Below are 21,344 nucleotides of genomic sequence, written 5' to 3' on the forward strand. Positions count from 1 at the left end.
GCCCTCCCACTTCAACTCTATGGTCATGTATTAACTCAGGCTGAGTAAACACACTAACAAACTTTCACTTCAAATAAATCTGTACCATACGAGTTATTGTACCAAAACCTTTATGTAGTCATCAGGGAATCTTGCATACAAATGAAATAACAATGTTGAGAATGTGAAGGTTAAACAAGCAGAGCACATAAAACAGCCTACCCTGGGTCACTTTCACCCAATTATCACCTTAAAGACATATCCTTAACTAATCACACATTGAAAAGAAGTTGTTCCTGTAAGCTTTATAGGACTACACACAGCAGTGCCAATGCCTGCAGTTACACCTGTTTTATCCAAATAGCGTTTCACAACAGCAGAAGACATTCCTTAAAACTAAGGTCATATTAATTTCTGGACTACAAATGGTAGCACGTCGTTCCATTCTGGCAAGAGCTGAATAGAGTTCTTATGGATCAATTGTTGCCTGTAGGCCTGGAGGTGCAATAATATCTCTGAGGTGGTTTCTCCACTTCTATAAATACAGTAAACAAACATTTGCTGAGTTAAGATTTAATGAAAGACTGTTCTAACATTTTACCCTTTTATACATTACGAAGATAGCATTAAAGAGGCAGTTACAAGTCAAAAACAAATTCCAGATGACACGAGGAGTATCTAGGTTAACTGGAGATTTCAAAAACATCCTCGGCTTAGCATTAGGAGTAATTTTAATGCCCCCCACAAAAGGATGACTACATAGAGTGAGTAGCAAAGCTTTCTTAAAGTTTCTTTTGGTGCACAGATGTGTATGAGCACTGTGTATATCATCAGACCTGATCTTTAAAGCCGGGGTACTGGAACTATCTGCATAGTGGGAGTACTGAGAGCCACTAAACCAATCTGCAAAACCAGTATATGATGGAAGTCACTACAAGGCAGGTGAACTCCCAGCATGCCTAGTTCCATCACCTATTTTTACATCTGTCTACTTGTTAGTATCTCAGAAAAAGCCTTGTGGTCAGGGTCATGAAGAAATTATCCATTATGCTGTAGTTGCTTCAGTGATACAAATAGGAACAGGAAAATAAAGCAGGATCTGAAGTAAAATGAGTGACTAATTAAGAACACAACCGCTAACTAGAGAAAGGGTTTTGTCAGATGTTAGAACTTGCTTAATGGGCCACAATGTAGGACTACCGTGCTCTTACTGCACACAGAGGCTGTGACAAACATACACAACCATCGCTAAGTCTTAAATTAGGGAAGTATTTAGAGGATGATTATTATATTGCCAAAATAATTTCTGATGTTGATGGATGTTTCATAGTAGTAGTGTCACAAAAAAGGGAAAGAAGAATACAGTCTGATTAGGAAGGAATCACATGCAAAAGACCAAAAGGAGGCACAACAGGATGGAAATCATGTTGGAGACCACCTCCCGGATATCTCCCTTATCAGTAAATACACAAAACTAACTGCAAAGAAAAAATGGTGCCCTGAAAAATGTGCTCTAAAAGACTGCACAACAACTAAAATGTACCAAAGATCTATAATATGCAGTGCTTTTTAACATATATAAAAGAATAAACTAACTGTGCAGTTTAAGGTAACAGTTATTACAGCTGGATTTAGAGAATGAAAAAAACAAAGCATTGTAAGAAGCAATAATATCACATTCTACAAAGCTGTATTAGACATAACAGCAATTAGTGTCAACTTTAGGATTAGAAGCAGCTGCAGAGTTGGTGTTAGTGAAAAGTAATTTGATTTCTAATAAACTTTTTGAGGCTATCATCATTGTTTACCATCTCCCACTGGGTACAGAACCTACATATCTTGAGCAAGGAAGGGAGGAAAAAATGTATACCAACCTGCTGTACATGTACAATTGTCAAGCAGCTGACTCGACAACAACAAAAATAGCTAACTAAGAAAGCTAACAACAAATTTCATCCATCATTGAAAAGAAACCTTCATTTCCACATTTTCATTTGCTAGCTTTGCACACCTGGTGCCCACTAAGGAGCAGGTGTAAAGCAACCCATTGGGACTATTCTACCAAAAGGAAGTGAAGGACACTACCAATGCAACTTTATCCTCCCAGCTTTACCCTGTAATTGCCATAGAAACTGAACTGTCTCTCTCACAGTTTCTGGGAACAACTTTGAGGTCAACAGTTTCATGTTTGATTTTTTTTTTTGCACAAAGATTGCTGAAACTGTGTCAAATATGTTTCCATTACATTAGCAAAACAAGTAGTCCAGATAATTTTCTATCCTTGCAGACAAAAATACTGTATACTAAAATCCTTTGGGCCCAGTACCTTTGACTTCAAAAGGCAGCAAAACAGGCTCACTCCGCCCTCTTGTGTTTGTTAAAGTCCTCCCTTTTAACACTGTTGGTAGTGATTTATCATAGCTCAAACTGTAAGGTGGGCTGCAGGATAACATTTATATCTTGATCCTGTCTTCCCCAATACTCCAAACTGTTCAGCTATCTGCTTTTAGTTAGTTCCAGCCATGGAAGTAAAGTGTGAATGCAAAGTTCCCCAAGGTGTGGAGCTCTTTAGAAGTGAAGTTTGGGTGCAGGCTTATCTTTTGTTCTACAAATGAATGAACAAACATTTTTGCTTTTGAGAAACTGATACCAGTAGTACTAGTCTATGCAAAGGACCAATCAAGATAAGATTTCTACTTTGCTGTGATCCATTACTTTGAGCTCAACCATTACTTGCAGTTATTTATGGTAACCACACACATTTTTGCATGGGTAATTTCTCTTACAAATAGGATTCATAGTTGAAATTGAGATTACAGGGATGAATCAATTCAAGAAAGATAAACTTCTTCAACCCATAATCTGAAATTACTTCAAATCAAATTTTTACTGAGGTCTGGTATTAAGTCCTTATAACTAAAGAAAACATTTTCACACATCCTTAGTTGCATTGTGGAGCACCAAAAGAGACTCAGCTAGAGGCAGGCAACAATACTATAAAAACACATAATAAAAGACAGCCTTCTACTTGTAAGAGTTTACAGCCCAGAAGATAATAGGCAGATAAAGGAAGGAGGAACAGGATACAACATTCTGACTCTCAAACAAAACTCTGTAAGCCTATCAGGTAGGTAAATTTATTGTGGACAGAGATTGGTATGGAGGCAGATGATATGGGGAGGATGCACAAATGGGGCTGCTGGGGAAAACACATAGGCATGAGGTCAGAAGGGCTAGTGAGGGGAGAACACTGGGGCAGGGGCACAATATCAGGTGGGGTGACAGCACTGAGCCAGGGACTGAATGGGAGTGAGGATGCAGGGCCACAAGCGGACAGAAGAAAGAGAAAGTCTTCTGAGGAAGTGGATCTTACCCAGAAAAGCTCATGAAAAGCTAAAAAACGTGTTAGTCTTTAAGGTACTACAGAACTGCTTATCATTAGAGGAGAGAGCTTGGCTGGGGGTTCAGGGACACATGGGAACAGGGGGTGGGGAGGTCAAGGACACACACAGGTACAGGAGATGTATTGGCCTGAACGGGAAGGACTAGGTGTCTGGGTCTGCATGGTGGAGGCTCCCCAGCTCCCTAACAACTCCCTTGCAAAGAAACTGTTTCATACTTCTCCCATCCACACCTAAATAACCCTTCAGGTTCACTTCCAGGATCCTTCTCAGCAATTACTTCCTTCCCCTCAGCTCCTCTGTTACCCCTGACTCCCCCAAGCCTTCGCATTGTTTGTGAGGGGTGCAAGAATTTCATTTCCCTATTGCAGTTTAAATTAGTTATTCCTCAGACTTCTGTATTAATATATCAATAAGGAACCTATTTGTCAAAACACACTTCCTGCAGAATATTAAAATAATATGTACAGAACTTTTAGGAACACAATTACCCCAGGGGGTCACCCTGAGGAAGCTAATAGCTCAGCACCCAGGACCATTCATGTCACTGATCTCTCTGCTGAAACCAACAAGAATTGTGCCAAGTGAGCTCCACACACAGCCGAGATTTAGCAACCAGGAAATCTGCCTACTGGTATGTGGGTTACTTAACGCACCGCACACAAGCATATTGTCATATTCATGTACAAGCAGGCAGATTATCACTAAAGAAGAGAATTCCCAAGTAGTCCAGTGTTCACAGCAGAGTAGCAGGACAATGTGTCCTACTTGCATCACACATAGCTATGACGTGACAGCTAGACCTAGCTAAGAAGCTTGAGCTTTCACTCTGTTGCAATCGAGACTTGAAGCAGGGGAGGGGAGAAAGGGAATAACCAGTGCCTTTTGAAGCCCTTTCTCAGATGCAGACAGTACTGAAATAAAAAGGGGGATACATTTTAATTGCAAGTGAAATTTTTCACCTGCCAAACCTGACAATTTTAATTTAAATGCTTAACTTGATATAAAAGGTGACCAGTCATTTCAATGCATTTTTACAATACTCAGGAGAATTTGTCTCCATTATCAATACATTAATGTAACATCATAAAAAGACATTTACAGACCAAACACACATTACCAAAACTAATCCATTATCTTTTCTCACATCTTTATAGATGTTTAGCAGACCCTGAAATACTCTTCTGTAATTTGACAATTTAGTCACCATAGCATAAACTCAAAACAAAACAACCCTTTTAACTCATGCGTGAAATGAGAAACTGTGGATCTCAGCACAAAGCCTTTTGCCTTTTATGTGACATTCTTGTTACCCATCTGTATTTTAGGTTTCCATTTAGCTACTACATTAAATTACTGACGTACCCACTAGTACAGCTTTGGCTAAGCTTGTTTCAGAACAGACTTACAGCACATGCACTCAGAGCTGCCTAATTAAACAATGTCACAACTTCAAATTATAATGGACCCTTTACATTTGGAATCACTGCAGATAATGAGAACATCTCACACACACGGATTCTGAGCCTGTATGACAGTGATGGGCAACCAAGACTGGTAAGGAGCTGCATGAGTGACCCTCCATCTCAGTGGGCTGCACGATTGAAACCCAGGAGTGTGCAACCTGCAGCTGTGGCCCACTGGGGTTACCCTTGGGACCCAGGCACCCGCTCTCTGCCTTGCCTTCCCTTCCCTCCCACCTCTTGCACACGGCGGCCCTGCACTTGTTATTCTTCTCCCTTCCTGCCTCCCAGCACTTTGAGAATGCCATGAATCCGCTGATTCGCACTCCATCCCTGCTCCTTTCCTTCTCTCCCCAAGCTTGAACAGCTACAAATGAGCTCTGGGCAGACAGAGGAAAGGTGGAGATGGAGCATGAGTCAGCAGAAGGAATAGTAGGAAGTGCAGGGATCTGCTGTGTAAGAGGCATGGGGGAACAGGACAGCGAGGGCGTGTGCAGGCTGTGGGCTGCCCACCAGTGCTGTCCAATCTCAGTGAAATAATGGTAAAAAGACATTACTGAAATCAAATATAGGTCTTGAGCCCAACAAACTACTAACAGGATGCAGCAGGGTTTCAAGGATGTATAAAAGCAATAGGTGGCTTAACTCCTTTTAAGGCACTTCAGCCCTCTCAGTGGGAAATACCATTTCACTGAAAAGGCAAGGAAAGGAGGAGGGTTTTCACTGCTTGTGTTTCCCACTGAAATTTAGGCTACTCCAATCTCAACAAGTCTTTTCTTTAGAAATTAAAACAATATTTTATGCACCAAGTTGTATGTGACTCTGCAAGTAGTCTCCTTGATTTCAAGGAAACTCCTCACTTAGTGAGGTACTAAGAGTAATAATAGTAATGCCCACTAGCTTTTAAGTGCTTTGTAACAGAGAGCAGAATGTGTAAAATGGGGACAATAATAAAGAAACTGAAGCACAGAGTGTTGAAAAGACTTGACCAAGGTCAGCCAGCCGGCCAGTAGCAAGGCTCTTTTGATGGGCCTAATACACACTTCATAGACGAACTATGGAACTCGAATTCTTACTGTTGCAGTCTTCCAGTGTGTAAAATGGGAAATAGTGTTACTTCTCTCAGGTGTGTTGTAAAACTAAACTCATTAATGTTCATAAGGAATTAAGATTCTTGAACTGAAAGCTCTATTGTTGTTGAACACAATTACGGTCTAGCTGGCATGCGGTATAACGAGCATCTAGCTTGAAGACTGATATTTAATGTATTGATGTTCTTTCTAAATCTCTTCTTAATCACCACTACACTACGGCTGGGCAAAATAAACTTTGTTCACTAGTCAAATACCTGTTCTCTGCACCTACTGATCCTCTCAGACAACAAATCTGAATTATTTCTTTCTTCATCAAGCTCCAGTTCCAACTGGGATATCTTGTCCTAAATGCAAAAGCAAAAGTAGTTCAATGGATTAGTTCATCTCTGTTACACTGTGATTGAGAATTTTTCTTTAAGACTGCCAGGTCTCACTTTGTTTGAAGATATACACCATGTGTGTATACATGTTACATAGCAGACAAAGGTTTGAAAAGTTCATCTTCTGTGACAATTTGCAGAGAACCCAGGAAGAAGTATCTGTATTGTACTACAAAAGTCTACAAGAGTTTAATAACCTGTTTGTTATTAACTCCATTATTTAAAAAAACGAAACAAAACTTCAGAGCACAGCTTTCTTCAGCACAGTTCAAAAGCTTGCTTTCAGTCTGAACCTGATTTTCCTTTTCACTGCAGTAACAAACTGAATAAACAGAGAAAATTGTCTTTGAGAAAGTCTGTTGGGAAGGAACTTCACAAGCTTATTACAAAATGAATTATGCAAAAATGTTTTTTTTATAATTTATTCAGTTTCCAATAAACTGTTATTAAATATTCATTGATCAGGAACGCTTGCACTAATTCTATGAGCATAAGAAATTGAAGGTATATAATTTTAAGCAATTTAACAACATTTCTAGAAATACTCCAGAAGTGCTACAACAGAAATTTTCATTAAACTTACATATTAAAATTAATTTGTTCACATCTATAGAAAAGAGGCCATTTATGAAAGCAAGATGAGGAACTAATTCAATGCCTACTAAAGTTAATGTGAAGTCTCCTACTGATTTAGTTGGGAGAGGATCGGGTGTTAAGTGCCTAGAAGTTAAAACGTTTTGATTTTCATGACTGATGAATTCAAGAATAACTACAGAGGTCATAGTAACAGAGAGGTAGCTGTGTTAGTCTGTACTCTTCTGCTGTTTTGTTTTGTTGCAGAGGTAACAGGCAAGAGCTTCCATTTGTCACATGAGAAAAACAAAGTAAAGTATTAGAAGAGCTCTTAAAGTTACTACCATTGAGAACATAATACACTCTGTTAGATTCTCAAAATGCTCACCATTGGAAGATGCCAGAAGAGTTCTCGCATTACCCACTATCCTAACTCTGATTTTTCCATCAGATGAGATCAAATTACCTTGTAGCTTCCAAGGCACAGCCACAGTAAAAAAAAAAATTAAGTATTTCCAACCATCTCTAGCAAAAAACATATTACACATAAGCACCACACATCCACAGGGCACCTGATCAAAAAGCATCTTTTACCTCCATGAGTTTCATTTGTCTTGCCCGATCACCTTTCAAGTGATTTTTTGCTTCTAGTTCATATTCCAAGCCTTTCACAGTCTGTTCCAGCAGTTGAGTTTTTGTAATTGCCTCATCATGCGCTCTCTGGTGATCCCGTAAATCCTCTTCCATAAGACGCATCTGAAACAAAAAGAAGGCAGGTGGCACAATTTATTGACAATTTACTGATACTTCTTTGTAACAGTAATGTCAGTAAATTGGCTACAGTTCTGCTAAGACTTTAAAAAACAAGTTCTTATTAATTAGGATGAGAGGAAATAGGTAGAACTATCATAACAAAAAAGCAGTACAGTAGCACTTTGTTTTGATAGTATATAGGTAAAACTACGTGCTTAATAAAGCTATTTATACATAATCCACAAGATGGCACCAAGTAAATAACTCTGGATCAGAGTTCTCAGATATGTTGAAACCTGTCAGCTTACATGTTTCATAGGGATTTTTTTTTTTTAAACTTAAAATTCTCTTTTCTTAGCCATGTATAATTGGCCAATTGTCCAACAGCTTTATGGATGATAACCTCTTATGTAGCTCTTTCCTTCAGGCTTGTTTGCTTTTCATAACATCACTATAGTTAGTTGATGCTTCTTAAACCTCTGTCCCTGACCCTAAGGCATTTTGATGGCAATATTACATTTATAGTATAATCGCTATTGTACATATTAAATAACTCTGTACATAAATAATAGGAGATCCATCTCATGAGGCGGCGAAGGAACATGAGTATTTTCTCTTCTGCCCATATTTTGTGTTTCAAGGCATTCTCAATCTAGCTTCCACAGTCCCATTAAAAGGTACAGTGATCAATGAGGCTACTGGCTTTTGTTCTGCAGGGAAGGTCTCTGATTAATTTGTTAGGTGCTATATGCTTTTAAGTACAGAACCTTGGATGACATGCTCTAGGTTTCATTTTTAGCTCCCCATTAGGGGAATACATTAAGGCTTGTATGGGAATGGGGTGGAGCTTCATGCTCCTGGAAGGGGCTGAGCCTCGGGTGGACAGGACAGGACTGGAGGGTAGCTTCCCTCTACCAGCCCTTCTTTGCTGGCTAGAGCGTGACATTTGGGACTCTAGCAGCAATTTAAAGATCCCAGGGCTCCAGTCACCACAGCTGTCACGGTATCAGTGGCAGTGGTCAGGAGCGCTGAGCAGTTGCCCCCTTTGCCCTCCCATTGGTGGACCTGCTCATATTACTTATACAAGAAGTACCCAGCCAAACGATAGAGCATTACCAGGTTTTTATAGATGATTTACAATAATATTTTCCTCCTGGAAAGACCAAGTGAGAGTTGGCTGAATAATTACAGGCCATACATTATACTGTGTGGCTAAGACTTACCTGAATACCAACTGGACAGTATGCGCTGTGTGAGTGTGTGACACTAAGTGCCTCTGTATTCACACTACTGTAATAATCTTCATATAAAATATGCATTGTGAGATATCATATTGAAACTTATGGTTCACTGGTCAATATTATCCTGGTGAAATGAACACAGCACCAACAGAAGTAAAGTTATGAAATTCCCACGTGATATTAGTAGAACATGTTCAAAACCAGAAAACCCTGACAAGGCACAAGTTGTTATCCTAAATAAAGGCTTATCCTAAATAACGGAATTTGAGTTCACCTCAATTTACATATAGTGTCCTCAAGAAAGCAGAGGAGGAGATGACAGGAAACAGAACAATTTGGATTTCAGTACACACCTAGGAGGAGAGACAGAGAGAGAGAGAGTATGGAGACACCTTCACATGTGGCCTTCTTTATTGCTTGAATAAACTTTCCTTTGAAGGTTAACCACTGAAAGAATCCACTTCACAGGTTCATTGAACTATAAAAGAAAGAGGGGAGAATCCTAAATTCTCTCTCTTTCGTCTAAAATAAATGAGAAAGGAGTCAAACTTTGGGCCTCCGGGAGCGATTCTGACAGAGGAAAGGGTCAGTCACCATCATGTTGGACGACTGTGGTGAGAAAGGCTGTCTTCAACAAAGCCTTCAACCAGAAGTTTTGGACTTCCAGATGCATGTTTTCACTTTCATTTGCTTGTAACCATTTCTCAATGAATCTCTTATGCATGAATTCACTTAAAATCCTATCTTGTATTGTTAATAAATTGTGGGAGGTTTGTATACCAGTCCAGCACTGTGTTTAAACTGAACTGTTTCGTAACTCCAATTAAAATAACAAGCTGTTGAATATTGACTATACACAGGAGAAATGAATATTAATATCTGAACTGTCCAGGACACTACAGAACATGGGTATTTCAGGAAAATTCAGGACTGGGAGTGTGATGAGATATCCATTTAAGTAACAGCCAAAGGTGGTGGAAGCCCACATGACTGGTGTGTTGCCAACAGGCTGCTGCAATCAGAGCTGCTGGACTAGGGCTACAACTACACACAGACACGCAGGCTGTTGCCTACACACTGGAGCAGCCCAGATTGGGAGCTACAACACCAGAACATTGTGGCTATGTCTACACAAGAAGCTTGTGTCGGCAGAAGTGACTGTTGGAACGGATTTCCCAGCAAAACTTCTGTCCACAGACTGTGTCTACACATAAAAGCGGATCGAAAGATCAAGCTGCTCTGTCGACAGAGAGCAGTCAGACTGCCTGGGCTTCTCTCGACAGAACGGCCGACTGAAAGCTCTGCAAACAGGTTTGCCTGATGAACTGGAAACCCTGCCTGTCAACAAAAGGGCCCCAAAGCTTCCACATCGTTATTAAGTTGACAGAAAACTGTCAAGAGCAGTGTGATACATGAACGGGGATAGGTATGACATGGCCGGCAATATGCTGGGTTTTGTCGACAAACTCCAACAAAGCACATTTTGCGTGTAGATGATCTGCGGGTTTTTCCAACAAAAGCCCATTTTTGCTGGAAAAACCCTCTTGTTCAAATGTAGCCTGTGAGACATTCACAGGCAGGAAGTGACAAAACCTCTGGCTGGCCAGGATCTCACTGGAATATGACAGCGTTTCCAATTATTTTTTTATTTGTGAAAGATGTTTGATTGACATTTCTAGAATCCAGTGTCTTGTAGGTCTTCACCTACAGCACAGGCAACAGTAAGGATGAATTCCTATACAGCCCTACCCCAATGCTTCAAAACTGATATAGAGGACTGCTAAATGAACAAGAGGAGAATGGATATCAATGCTTAGTCATCAGCCTTTCTGATGAGAGGATGAATTACGAATTCTTGTCTACAAGGTACTAGATAGCCCATACACCTATTTCACTGAAAGGAAATAGTTATCATGAAGGGTTATTTCTATCTCTGACTCAACAGAAAAGAAAACTAGCATGTTTGTGCAAGAGAGAGAGAAAACACATTTGATTAGTCTGAAGTTTGTTTTTTTAATATAAAACCTGTTTTATGGAGATATCTTTTGAGAGGACAGTCTCTCCTAATTTTAGGGTTACGCTTTATCCTGTGTAGCTAGCTATACAACAAAACATTTCATGCCCTAACAATTTACACACTCACCTATAGAAATATAGGACAGAACTCTACAATCAAAGTCCACCATGATGCAGTTTTAAAAAAATTATATAGGGCTGAGGTTTTTGTTTGGAAGGCTAAAGTTTTTTAACAAAAAAATGTATGGATTTCTTGCAGCTATAGCAGTTGGCTTTTTCAAAATGATTTCCATAAGAGTTAAAACCAACATGCAAATAACACCGTATCTTTCAGTATGGACATTGATTGATTTGAAGAGTTTATCCGAATTTACACTGATGCTCTCACTCTCCTATTCACTGTCATCCAAATTTTATTGTGACTCTTCAGTCTGTAACATAAACCAAGCTGCGTGGAAATAGTATGAAAGGAAGGAAGGGATGAGAATGTACAGCAACAGTCCTTTAACCTTTTTATGCAACATTTTTTTTTCCTGTTAACTTACACTCTAGTTTGTCAAAGAAAAAGAGAAACAATTGAAAGTTCTGGCCTGGAAATGCAAATTATTGAAATATATATTACACTGAGGACATCCATGGACTGTTCACTCTCCAAGCTTTCCAATACACTGAACAAATGTATTTAAAACTTTAGAAAGGCCGGACTGATTTTAGGGTAGAATTTACATGCTAAAAAGGCAGAGTCTTCAAGACTGAGGATTCTGGGCTGCACAAATAGCTTTGCCATTTAAATATGAAAGTTATCTCAGACAAAGAAAGCAGGTAATCCATGACAATGTATGTAAAAAGCTAAAACTAGACAGTGTAGTTGTACTGTAGTATAAAGAAGTCTCTTTCTGATTCAAGGCTATTTCAACATTCTGATCTCTCCCTTCAGCAACGTACATTAACAGAGCAAAAGAATTCGAATGGAGACTTCACCATATCATTCTGATAAATTCATCATACACACTTTTCATTTATCTATTGTACCCAGCAATCCCAGGCCCTAGCAGAAGCACCATCCTAATGATCATCCTGGAGAATCAAACACAAAAGCTTGGTGACTGAGATCCAGCTCACCTGACGAAGTGTACAGGAGCATGAGATCAGATTCTTTGTCCTGAAAATTGACTGAGGATGATTTCAGGTCAAAGGTTAAATATGCAATTCAACTTATGAGCCAGTACCTCATCCTGCATTTTCATGGTTGTCAGTCGTGATTTTTCTATCTCAAGATTTTTATCTTTTAATTGTCTCTGCATTTCTGCAAGTTCCCTTCGGTTTTTCTCCTTGTATTCATCCAGCTGGTTCTGAAGCTCCAGAGTGGATGACCGGGACACTTCTACAATTTCAGCCATCTGACAACAAACACACACACACACAAAATTCCTCAGGAGTAAAGCAGTGCTAGAAAAGAATCTGTCTTCTTTAGTACTACACAAGAATATTTTTCTTCCCAACTTCAGTCTCTTCAATGTTACATGAGGACCAAAATTCTCTGTGGAGAACATTTTCAAGTTGACATATTTGCCCTGTTGAATTTCTATGCACCAGTTTGAAAATATGCAAATTTAAAATTGTGTTTCTAAAATATGTGATGATACTTTTTCCCAGACTATCCTATTTGTGCCAGAAGCATTTGCAGGTGGTCTGTGTTTAAATCTGTACAAAGCAGGATTTATTCTACGAAGCTACCACTAAATACTTTTAACGCACCAAAACAAAGCCATATACTCACCCATAGATGGCAAAACTAATAAAACAACGCAACAGCAACTACAGAAATCAGCTGCAAATCCCTGCAGGCCAGCTGAAGGTTGTGCTAAGCAAGGACTGACTATAGTCTGTTGTACATAATAGAAGAGAGCTCAAATATGGCATCTTATTTTAACAAAACAGGAGTGTTTTAATGTGGCATTTTCACATTGCACATTCCAGCTACTGTTCCAGCCCAGAAGGCTTTTAGGGATAGTCACCAAGTCAAATACATTAACAGCAAAGTTCACATTTCACTTTCATTTACACTTCTTTTAAGCTCTTTTCTTTGTAATTTGGCAGCGTACTTGCTTTTTCCCATTAGATATTTAATCTCCTGTAGCTCTTTTCACTGCAACCTTACCTCCTTGTGTAACTTCTCAATAGTCTTGTCTAGCTGCCATCGCTCATTTTCCATTTCATTCTTTATCCTCTTTAATTGTTCCTTCTGATTAGTTTCATCTTTTAACTGTTCAGTTAACTGTTGCTCTTCTTGAATAAGATGATTGCATTTTTTCTGCATTGGATGGAAAAGTTATACTGTGAAACCAGACAGCCATAACTTTCTGAGAAGTCAAGGGAATTTGATGTAATATATTAACGCATTCTTCTGAGCAGCAATACCATCATAATAATATGCTGTAACACAAAATCAAAAAAGAAAGTTGCCGCTTCAAGCTTTTACAGTCTATCACAAATAGAACATTGTATAGACATGTAATATTTAGTTATGTCTACAAGTTCCTGAAATGCTGCACAGTTCTGAGGACCTATGGCTCGCTGTCTTGTCGTCTTTATTTAATGAAATGTTCAGAGTCAGCTGACGTTGCACAGTGCCTGGTAAATTTTACTTCCTGCCACATAATTCAATATATTAAGTTTCCTGTGCCACTTCTTATTCTTGTTTATTTTGTCCAACAGTCACTCTTTCACCTTGATTTGCTCTGCCATTTCCACAGCATTCAAGAAATGTGTTTGAACGGATTTAATAAACCAATGTACTCTTCCAGAAAAAAGTGGAAGAGCTATTTAGTTATTAATGTTTTAAATTATTTTTCCATAGCACCCAAAAAGCCCTAATCAGGAGTAGACATACTTACGTGCTGTAAAAACAGAAATGGTTAAGGGTCCCTCACATGAATAGCTGGCCAGGTTAAACAGCCCGTTTATTAAAGCATTTTATGTTACTGTTCAATCCTTCATGCATTAAGGATCACACTTGGATGAGATGCAGAGCTCTACTGTATAGTCACATTGTGGGCTAGGAGCTCCAGAACCCCACATATGTATAAAGACCAATAAAGATGTACAAGAAATTCATCACTTCCCTCAGAATTACTTATTTAATATCTTTATCTGTACATTGTATCTCAAGTAAAAAAAACATATTGGGCACAAAATAATCAGTGAGACAATGCATCCATTTTTACTGGATGTCTATATAAACTGAAGGGATTGATTTTAAGTTGCTTCAGACTGATGTCTAAAGACAGTAATAAAGGCGAGGGAAGCCTTGCTATTGTCCCAAGCATCAGAGGGGTAGCTATGTTAGTCTGACTCTCCAAAAACACCGAGAAGTCCTGTGGCTCCTTATAGACTAACAGATTTTTTGGAGCATAAGCTTTTGTGGGTAAAGACCCATTTAGTCAGATGTATCAAAGATGCGGTCTTTGCCCACGAAAACTTATGCTCCAAAAAATCTGTTAGTTTATAAGGTGACACAGGCCTTCTTGTGGCTTTTGCTATTGTCTGAGTCTTGGTGGGTTTCAATTTGTTGTTATTCTCACCCTTTAGAATAGTACCATGAGAGGGGACCAAGGCAGCTTTGGCAGTATTAGTGCCCCAGGGAAGGAACCAGCTTTCCTAAAAAAACCTTCCTCGGTCATTCCATTCACATTTCAACACATTTAACCACTTCTTCAGAGGCACTCTCACTTTTAATCATTGTGACTCACTGTTAATAACCTTCTCTGGTATTTTAGTGTTAGGTCATTTGGCTTATCTAAAAGTTTGCAATCAGGTTTAAATAGGGATGGCTTTCACCAAACTGGTTTCACTGAAATGTTTCCATTAAACTAAAACAAACAACAACAATCTAAAACCAAATTTAGTGAGAACATGACACTGGTTAGTGACTAATCCCATAAGCATGTGCAGCACAAATATTGCAGCAAGTGCTAATGCATGCATTAAAAACTGAAACCCACTAAAAACAGATGATACACAAAAGTGAAACTAACGAATCTCTTTCAAATTGCCCAAACTAGAAGAAACATATATATGAAGCAAACAGCATAAATAGTGAAACGCAATTTAAATTTTAAGAGTCACTTCATAAAAATCTATGCTCAAAAGACCATGGCCTTCAGAATAAATATAGGTATGCACTTCACCTTTGTGTGCTTCAGTTACCACGTCTGACGAAAAAAGGGACCTACATGCACTAATGATATGGACATCCTTTTGTCACACTTTGAGCTCCATGGATGAAATGTGCTCTAATAGGCTTAGATATTAAATATCTGCAAAACAGATAGGTTTTTCCTGCAATATACAAGTTTTTACTTGACAACAGTATTATTTGACAACAATATTGTATCTAGCATTTATGTAATTTGCTCTATTGTGTTTGAAAATATATTTTAAAACATTTGTGAGCCATTTATAATTGAAACTCTAATTACTTTTGCATATTGGACAAGAAAAGTGTGTCAAGTGCTTTAAAAAATGCTCTCTCCTGTGAGCTTCTTGGCATCTCTTACAATTCTATTTGCTGGTGTTTATCGCACATGAACACAGAAATTTCTAATGTGTATGTTGGAGTTACAGGCAGATGCCTAAACAATGCACAGTGATAATGCAGAGTCACCTAGGAGCTATTAAATGCTGTTCACCACAGCCCAGTCTAGAATGTAAAGAATCCTAGAAAGGTTTATTTTAGCACAGAAGTGCTAAAAGCTGAGGAATCGCTGGGTTCCTGCGAATGTGCAATCTTTCAACAGGCCATACAAATCTCACACACACATCCTGCCCCCCCTTCATTCTTTCACAAACCATTTTATTTTACAATCTGTTTACATATGCTTGAGAAACAAATCCCACAGACACAGATCAATGAACTCTACTCTGTCAGACAGGATGCCAATGGAAGCTGTTCTGTGCTCGCAATACACTGAAGTGTGTGGGACACAACATCGTAGCAAATCTGGTTATTTTCTCAACTTCAGAGATATCAGCAGAAATCAGATATTCTGACACTTATCAATCACCAACTATATCTGAAATTCTTTTCACCAATGTACATTAATTTACATGTGAAGAGATTTTATCGCTTACAGGATCTTAGGGCCAGAGGGCACCATGTCACACTATTGGATTACAACACAGTAGGATCGGCTATTGAGTCATACAAACTTTTGCCTGGTGTTTACCTATGTGGCCATCTAGAAAAATGGTAATTGCAAATACAGCCCCTCTCACACTTATTGTATTGGGCCATACTCTTAATATCCTCCAGTGAGTGCAATTCCCTATACCTATCTCTCTTCTCTTTTTTTGCTCATGTTCCCTTTTGCTGTTCATGACTGAGGATACAGTCATACTACACACATTATACAAAACAATATGGCAGCTACACCAGTGTCACACTGTGGTGTAGACAGTTGCTATAGCAACAGAATGGGTTTTTATGTTGCTGTAGTAAATCCGTCTCTTTCAGAAAAGAGAGTGTAGCTGAAGCGACAGGAAAATTACTTCATCAACCTAGGTGTACGCAGAGTGGGTGTTAGGGTGCAAAATGTTTCTGTTTTCCTTTGCGAAAGCAGACAAATACTGTATTTCCATGTAGTGCCACAATGCCTCATGGAAATAACAATTTGGGTACTTCATGTCCTTATTCTTTCCTGTGAGCTGGGCACTTTTGTAAGATTACATCTTCTCTGATGCATCAGTGTCCTCTTCTAATTGAGTCACATGAATCACATGACTGCAAGTACATCCTGTGAGACATAGTCCAACCATGGAGCATCAGCTATAGGACAGAAAGGGGGCTAAAAGGACCCAAACTACAACTGCCACGTGGTACTGAGACACCGTGGTACATGCAGATTAACAATTAAGTATTTTAAATTCACTTCAACAAACTGAAATGAAACATTTCCATTTGGGAATTTCAAAATACTTCCTTCCAATCAAAAGTTTTAAAACAAAGTGTTGCTAAATTTCCATTTTTTAAAAATAACTTTTAGTTCTGTGCAATATTTTGCCGTTTCAATGCTGTATCCAAATTCATGATGGAAACAAATGGCAAAATACTGGAATTTCCCAGAGGATGAAATTTCCAGTTTCGGCTCAGCTAACAACAAACTGGAATAGTTACCTCAGGAATGCCTCTCCAGACCATTCAGTCCACAGTTCAATAAACAGGAAGAACTACTGATCTCTCAGGATTACTCTTATCTCATATACTCCAAATCCCTATCTCTAAAAGGCACATTTATTGCCCTACCTTGGAGTCCTGCTAGGAATTGGTTTTCTTGGTCTGTAGCTACCAAAGCATAAACCACCACTCTGGTATTCTCTCTATTTATCTTAGGGCCAGATAACTCTGGGGGATCAAGGAAGAATCAGGCAACACCATAGCAATTCTCTTCCATCCATCTGTCCAAGAAAAGGTGAACAGTAAACTAAAGCTGTACCCAATAAAGGGTTCTAACTCTGAGCAGGCCTGCTGACAGAGGGAGGCAAATGCATAGTGACCCAGCATTTCAAAGGGGCCCGGAGCTCCCAGCCACTGCAGGCAGTAGCTGACAACATCGCTATGCACAGCACTGGTGGGAAGGGGCTGTGCTGTGCTCTGGGCAGTGCTAAAGGCTGACTACACTGGGCCCCAGCCTCCTGACCAAGATCCCACCCATTCTGGGGGCATGCAGCCAGCTGCCTCCTCCTACACACACCTTGTCCCTTAGACCCCTTGCAGGGCTGTGGATAACTGGTACAAACTAGCTCTTAGGGAGAAAGCCTGCCTTACAAAGTTTGATGCAAAATGCAGTTCCCCCCACTTATAGAGATTACATGACCTACAATGTGTGCCCACGTTTAACAGCTTTGGTAGTAATACTTCAGCAGATAGTTTTTGTGACAACCAGTAGGAAAACATGTGCAAGTGCCATGCGATATTCCAGTGCTTCACAGCCTTTTCAACCCCATGACACCTTCAACGAGACAAACAATTCCACTGCACTCCCACTTTTTTCAGCTGAATCGATTGCTCATAAAAGTCACATTTACTTACATTTACTATGGTTACAGTTTTACTTGAGCGGACTGCAACATAGCAGTGCACACAACAAGCTAAACAAGGATCAAATGGGATGCTGAGTAATTGAGTAACTGCTGAAATGTTTGATTACTCCCAGGGTGGGTCAAGAGAGCAGGCTCCTCTTCCTACCAGACCTTTTGGGCCAGGAAACAGCATTTCAGCTGCCCCCCCCCACCCCACCCCAGGATCAACGGACTCCTGTGGGATCTGCATTTCCCTTCTCAGCAGCTCTGCAAAGAGTCACCGCAGGGGGGAATTGAAATTTCATGGCACACTTGGCCAGTTCTCACAGCACACCAGTAATGCTGCAGACTGAAAACCACTACTGGATTCACTAACTATGCCCACAAAAGATGATTTTACAGCACGCTTCCAAAAGCCAACACATCTGCAATACGTTTAAAAGATCAAACGTCAAATCAAGAACACAATTTCAAACACATACATATATTTTGAATGCAAGAGAAGAACTATTACTACTACTAGTAGCACTGAGAAAAGTAATTCTGCATCACTGAGCATGTCAGTGTGCTGAACTTTGGTTTCACTCTCATTCAGAACAAAACCCCCAAAATTATAAGATCTCTGCAACAGAGAATGTGGTCTTGGGTCCAGGACAGGCTGTCTGACTGGCTGCCCTGTATCTGTGGACACTGGAAGCCCAGAGGCCTCTGACTATGAAGCATCCCAAATGAATTGCTGCTGAGAAGCCAGGAAAGCAAGCTGTCAGGAAATAGGCAGGGTTCTATCACAATAAACCATAAAAACTTTTGATTTTGCTGACCTGGGAACTGCCAATGGGAAAAATGTTGTTTCAGACTTTTTCTGACCAGCACTAGTTACTGCATTGCATTTCTTAGCACTTCCCATCTAAGGATCTCATCACTCTTTACCAATGTTAGTAAGTTAACTACATGAGCTGGGTCAGGATTATTCCTATTTCATAGATGGAGAAATTGACGCAGAGAGAGAGGTTACATGGCCTGTCAAATTCAACTGGTAAATGTGTCAGAGTCATGAACACAACCTATATCTTATGACTCCCATCCCATGACATATTTATTAGATCATTGTTCTAGCAGAACTGAATATTTGAGCTGTTGAAACACTATACCACATGCATTTTTACAGTCCTATAATGTATGCATACACATACATTATGTCTGAGCAAGACTAATAAGCCACTGATGTAAATGAGCAACTAACATGCATGGCCACTGCTGCCACACAAACGGCAGCAGCTTACATTTTTTCCAAAGAAGTTAACATAGGCTGAAGGCATTTTATTGTTTCTTCAATTGTTAGTTTTCTTCTCAGTTCTATATATTTCATCCTCAGAGTGCATTTAAAAGACACTTTTCTCAGATGTCAACATTACAACTGAATTCATTCAACCACTCGCAATGCCACAGCATCACTTAGATTGGCAGTGTGAAAACCAAAGTGGGGGAGGGGAGGAAAAAAGACTCGGAAGGATAGGATTTTAGATGTGGTATTAGAATATCCTCCTATTTACTGGCCAGTAACATATTTCTAGTTTAAAAGAAGATGTGAACAAACTCAAAGCTAGAAAAATTAGATACTTCTTTGGAAGTGTGCACTGCTAATAAGTCTGAGACACCACGATGCCGACGCTTTTTTATACTACACATTTCCACTATTTCCATATGGTTTCTTATTTCCAGTATTTCCACTACTGTTCATAGGAAAACAGGTTTCATATTCCATTTCTAAAGAACCTGATCATCGTCCTTACGTAGTACAAATCACTAATTCCTTTTCCAGAGTAGGGGACAGTGAGGAAAAACAGTGAAACAATATTTAAACATTTTGAATCTAAGAATGTATTTGGGAGACTAACCCTAGTAATATTAGTCTAGGACAAGGGTCAGCAATCAAAATAGCAAGAAGAGCCATTTTTTTCTAATTCAGTAAAAAAAATCAATAATTGAAGAGCCACAGTACATGTAAATATGAGATGTCCTTAATAATGTCCAACCGTATGTTTTGTAACCCCTATTTTAGGCACGCACACAGTGATCTGTAATCAAAACAAAAAAGCAGTCCAGTAGCACTTTTAAGACTAACAAAATAATTTATTAGGTGTTAGTCTTTAAAGCGGTACTGAACTGCTTTTTTGTTTTGATAGTACATAGACTAGCATGGCTATCTCTCTGTTACTAATGATTTGTAACGTTATACATGTTTACTGCAGGACGTTCACAAACTTTTTACATATTCTCTTGAGGTTATATTTTTTGTTGTTGGCAAATTTCTCAGTGCAAATGAGACATAAAGGGATCCAAGCTGAACTTCATATAAATGTGAAGGATTTGGTCCCTTCAGTTTGAAAATTGCTGTTTTCATCTTCGATTTTCCTCTTTCTTGAAGCCATTCCAACCCCACTTTAATTATGCCAATTTTATTTCGTGTTTAATTTCAGTTTTCTTTCTTAACATGCATGTTGCCCTTCACAGCAGGAATGCTGCAAGTTTCCTTTTTGTTTTCAAAATCAAGACTATTAGCAACATGATCAAAACCATATGCCACAATGCACTGCACATATTAAAGGGGGATTCAGCCAATGTTTTGAGATTGCATATAATTTGATATTTAGATATGAGGTGTTCATTTTTGGGGTTTTACACATTCACCATCTACTGAAAATAATTAGGATTTTTTTTTTTAAACCATGCTATTACAGCTTTGGAAGCTGCAATGAAGTCCTTAAAGAGCTGTATGGAGCTCTCAAGCCACAGGTTACAGACCCTGGTCTAGTAAATGGAACAATTGATTTTCCACATTTTCATTGTCCATCTTACCTCAAAGTATGAAAAATATGGTTGAATATAACAAATTCGATTTTACCTTTGAACATCCAAATGAGTAAATAGCTCAGTCTAGCATGCGTGCTTTATTAGACTTCACCATCTGAACATTAGAAATGCTCTGCAGTGTATCGAGAGGCTTGTCAGCACTGCAGTTTCTCAGATTTCATTATGAGCTATTACCCCAAACTTGAGTCCCATCCACACACACAAATTTAAGTGTGACGTGCTTATATCTTGAACTGGCTGGGCCTCCTGGGGAATAGGCTACAGATTGAGTCAATAACTCATCAGCTGCTAACACAATCACTGTGTAGCTCAATATTTCATAGTGTAGCTGCTCCCAATCAAGCTAGGCTAACACTAGAGGAGTGATCTGAGTTATCAACACATTGATGACAAGAGCTTTACATATTTTTCCATCCATGGCCAAAGGGCTGAAGTCTGATCCCTTTGAAGTCACTGGCAGAACTTCCATTGACTTGAGCAGGATCAGGTG

At 39.2% G+C, this 21,344-nt stretch overlaps 1 protein-coding gene across 2 annotated transcripts in view; it reads right to left on the reverse strand.

Annotated features, from left to right (window-relative positions):
- CGNL1 (cingulin like 1) overlaps nucleotides 1-21,344 on the reverse strand; it is a 125,775-nt gene that overhangs the window by 14,486 nt on the left and 89,945 nt on the right. For both annotated transcript variants that reach the window (XM_075006238.1, XM_075006237.1), the window contains exons 11-14: nucleotides 13,062-13,214; nucleotides 12,130-12,300; nucleotides 7,485-7,646; nucleotides 6,192-6,281 (exon numbers count right to left, since the gene is read on the reverse strand). In XM_075006238.1, the coding sequence (XP_074862339.1) occupies nucleotides 6,192-6,281; nucleotides 7,485-7,646; nucleotides 12,130-12,300; nucleotides 13,062-13,214 (576 nt within the window). The remainder of the gene's footprint in view (nucleotides 1-6,191; nucleotides 6,282-7,484; nucleotides 7,647-12,129; nucleotides 12,301-13,061; nucleotides 13,215-21,344) is intronic.

The sequence above is a fragment of the Carettochelys insculpta genome, chromosome 12 (genome assembly GCF_033958435.1).
Source record: "Carettochelys insculpta isolate YL-2023 chromosome 12, ASM3395843v1, whole genome shotgun sequence".
Lineage (NCBI taxonomy): Eukaryota > Metazoa > Chordata > Testudines > Carettochelyidae > Carettochelys > Carettochelys insculpta.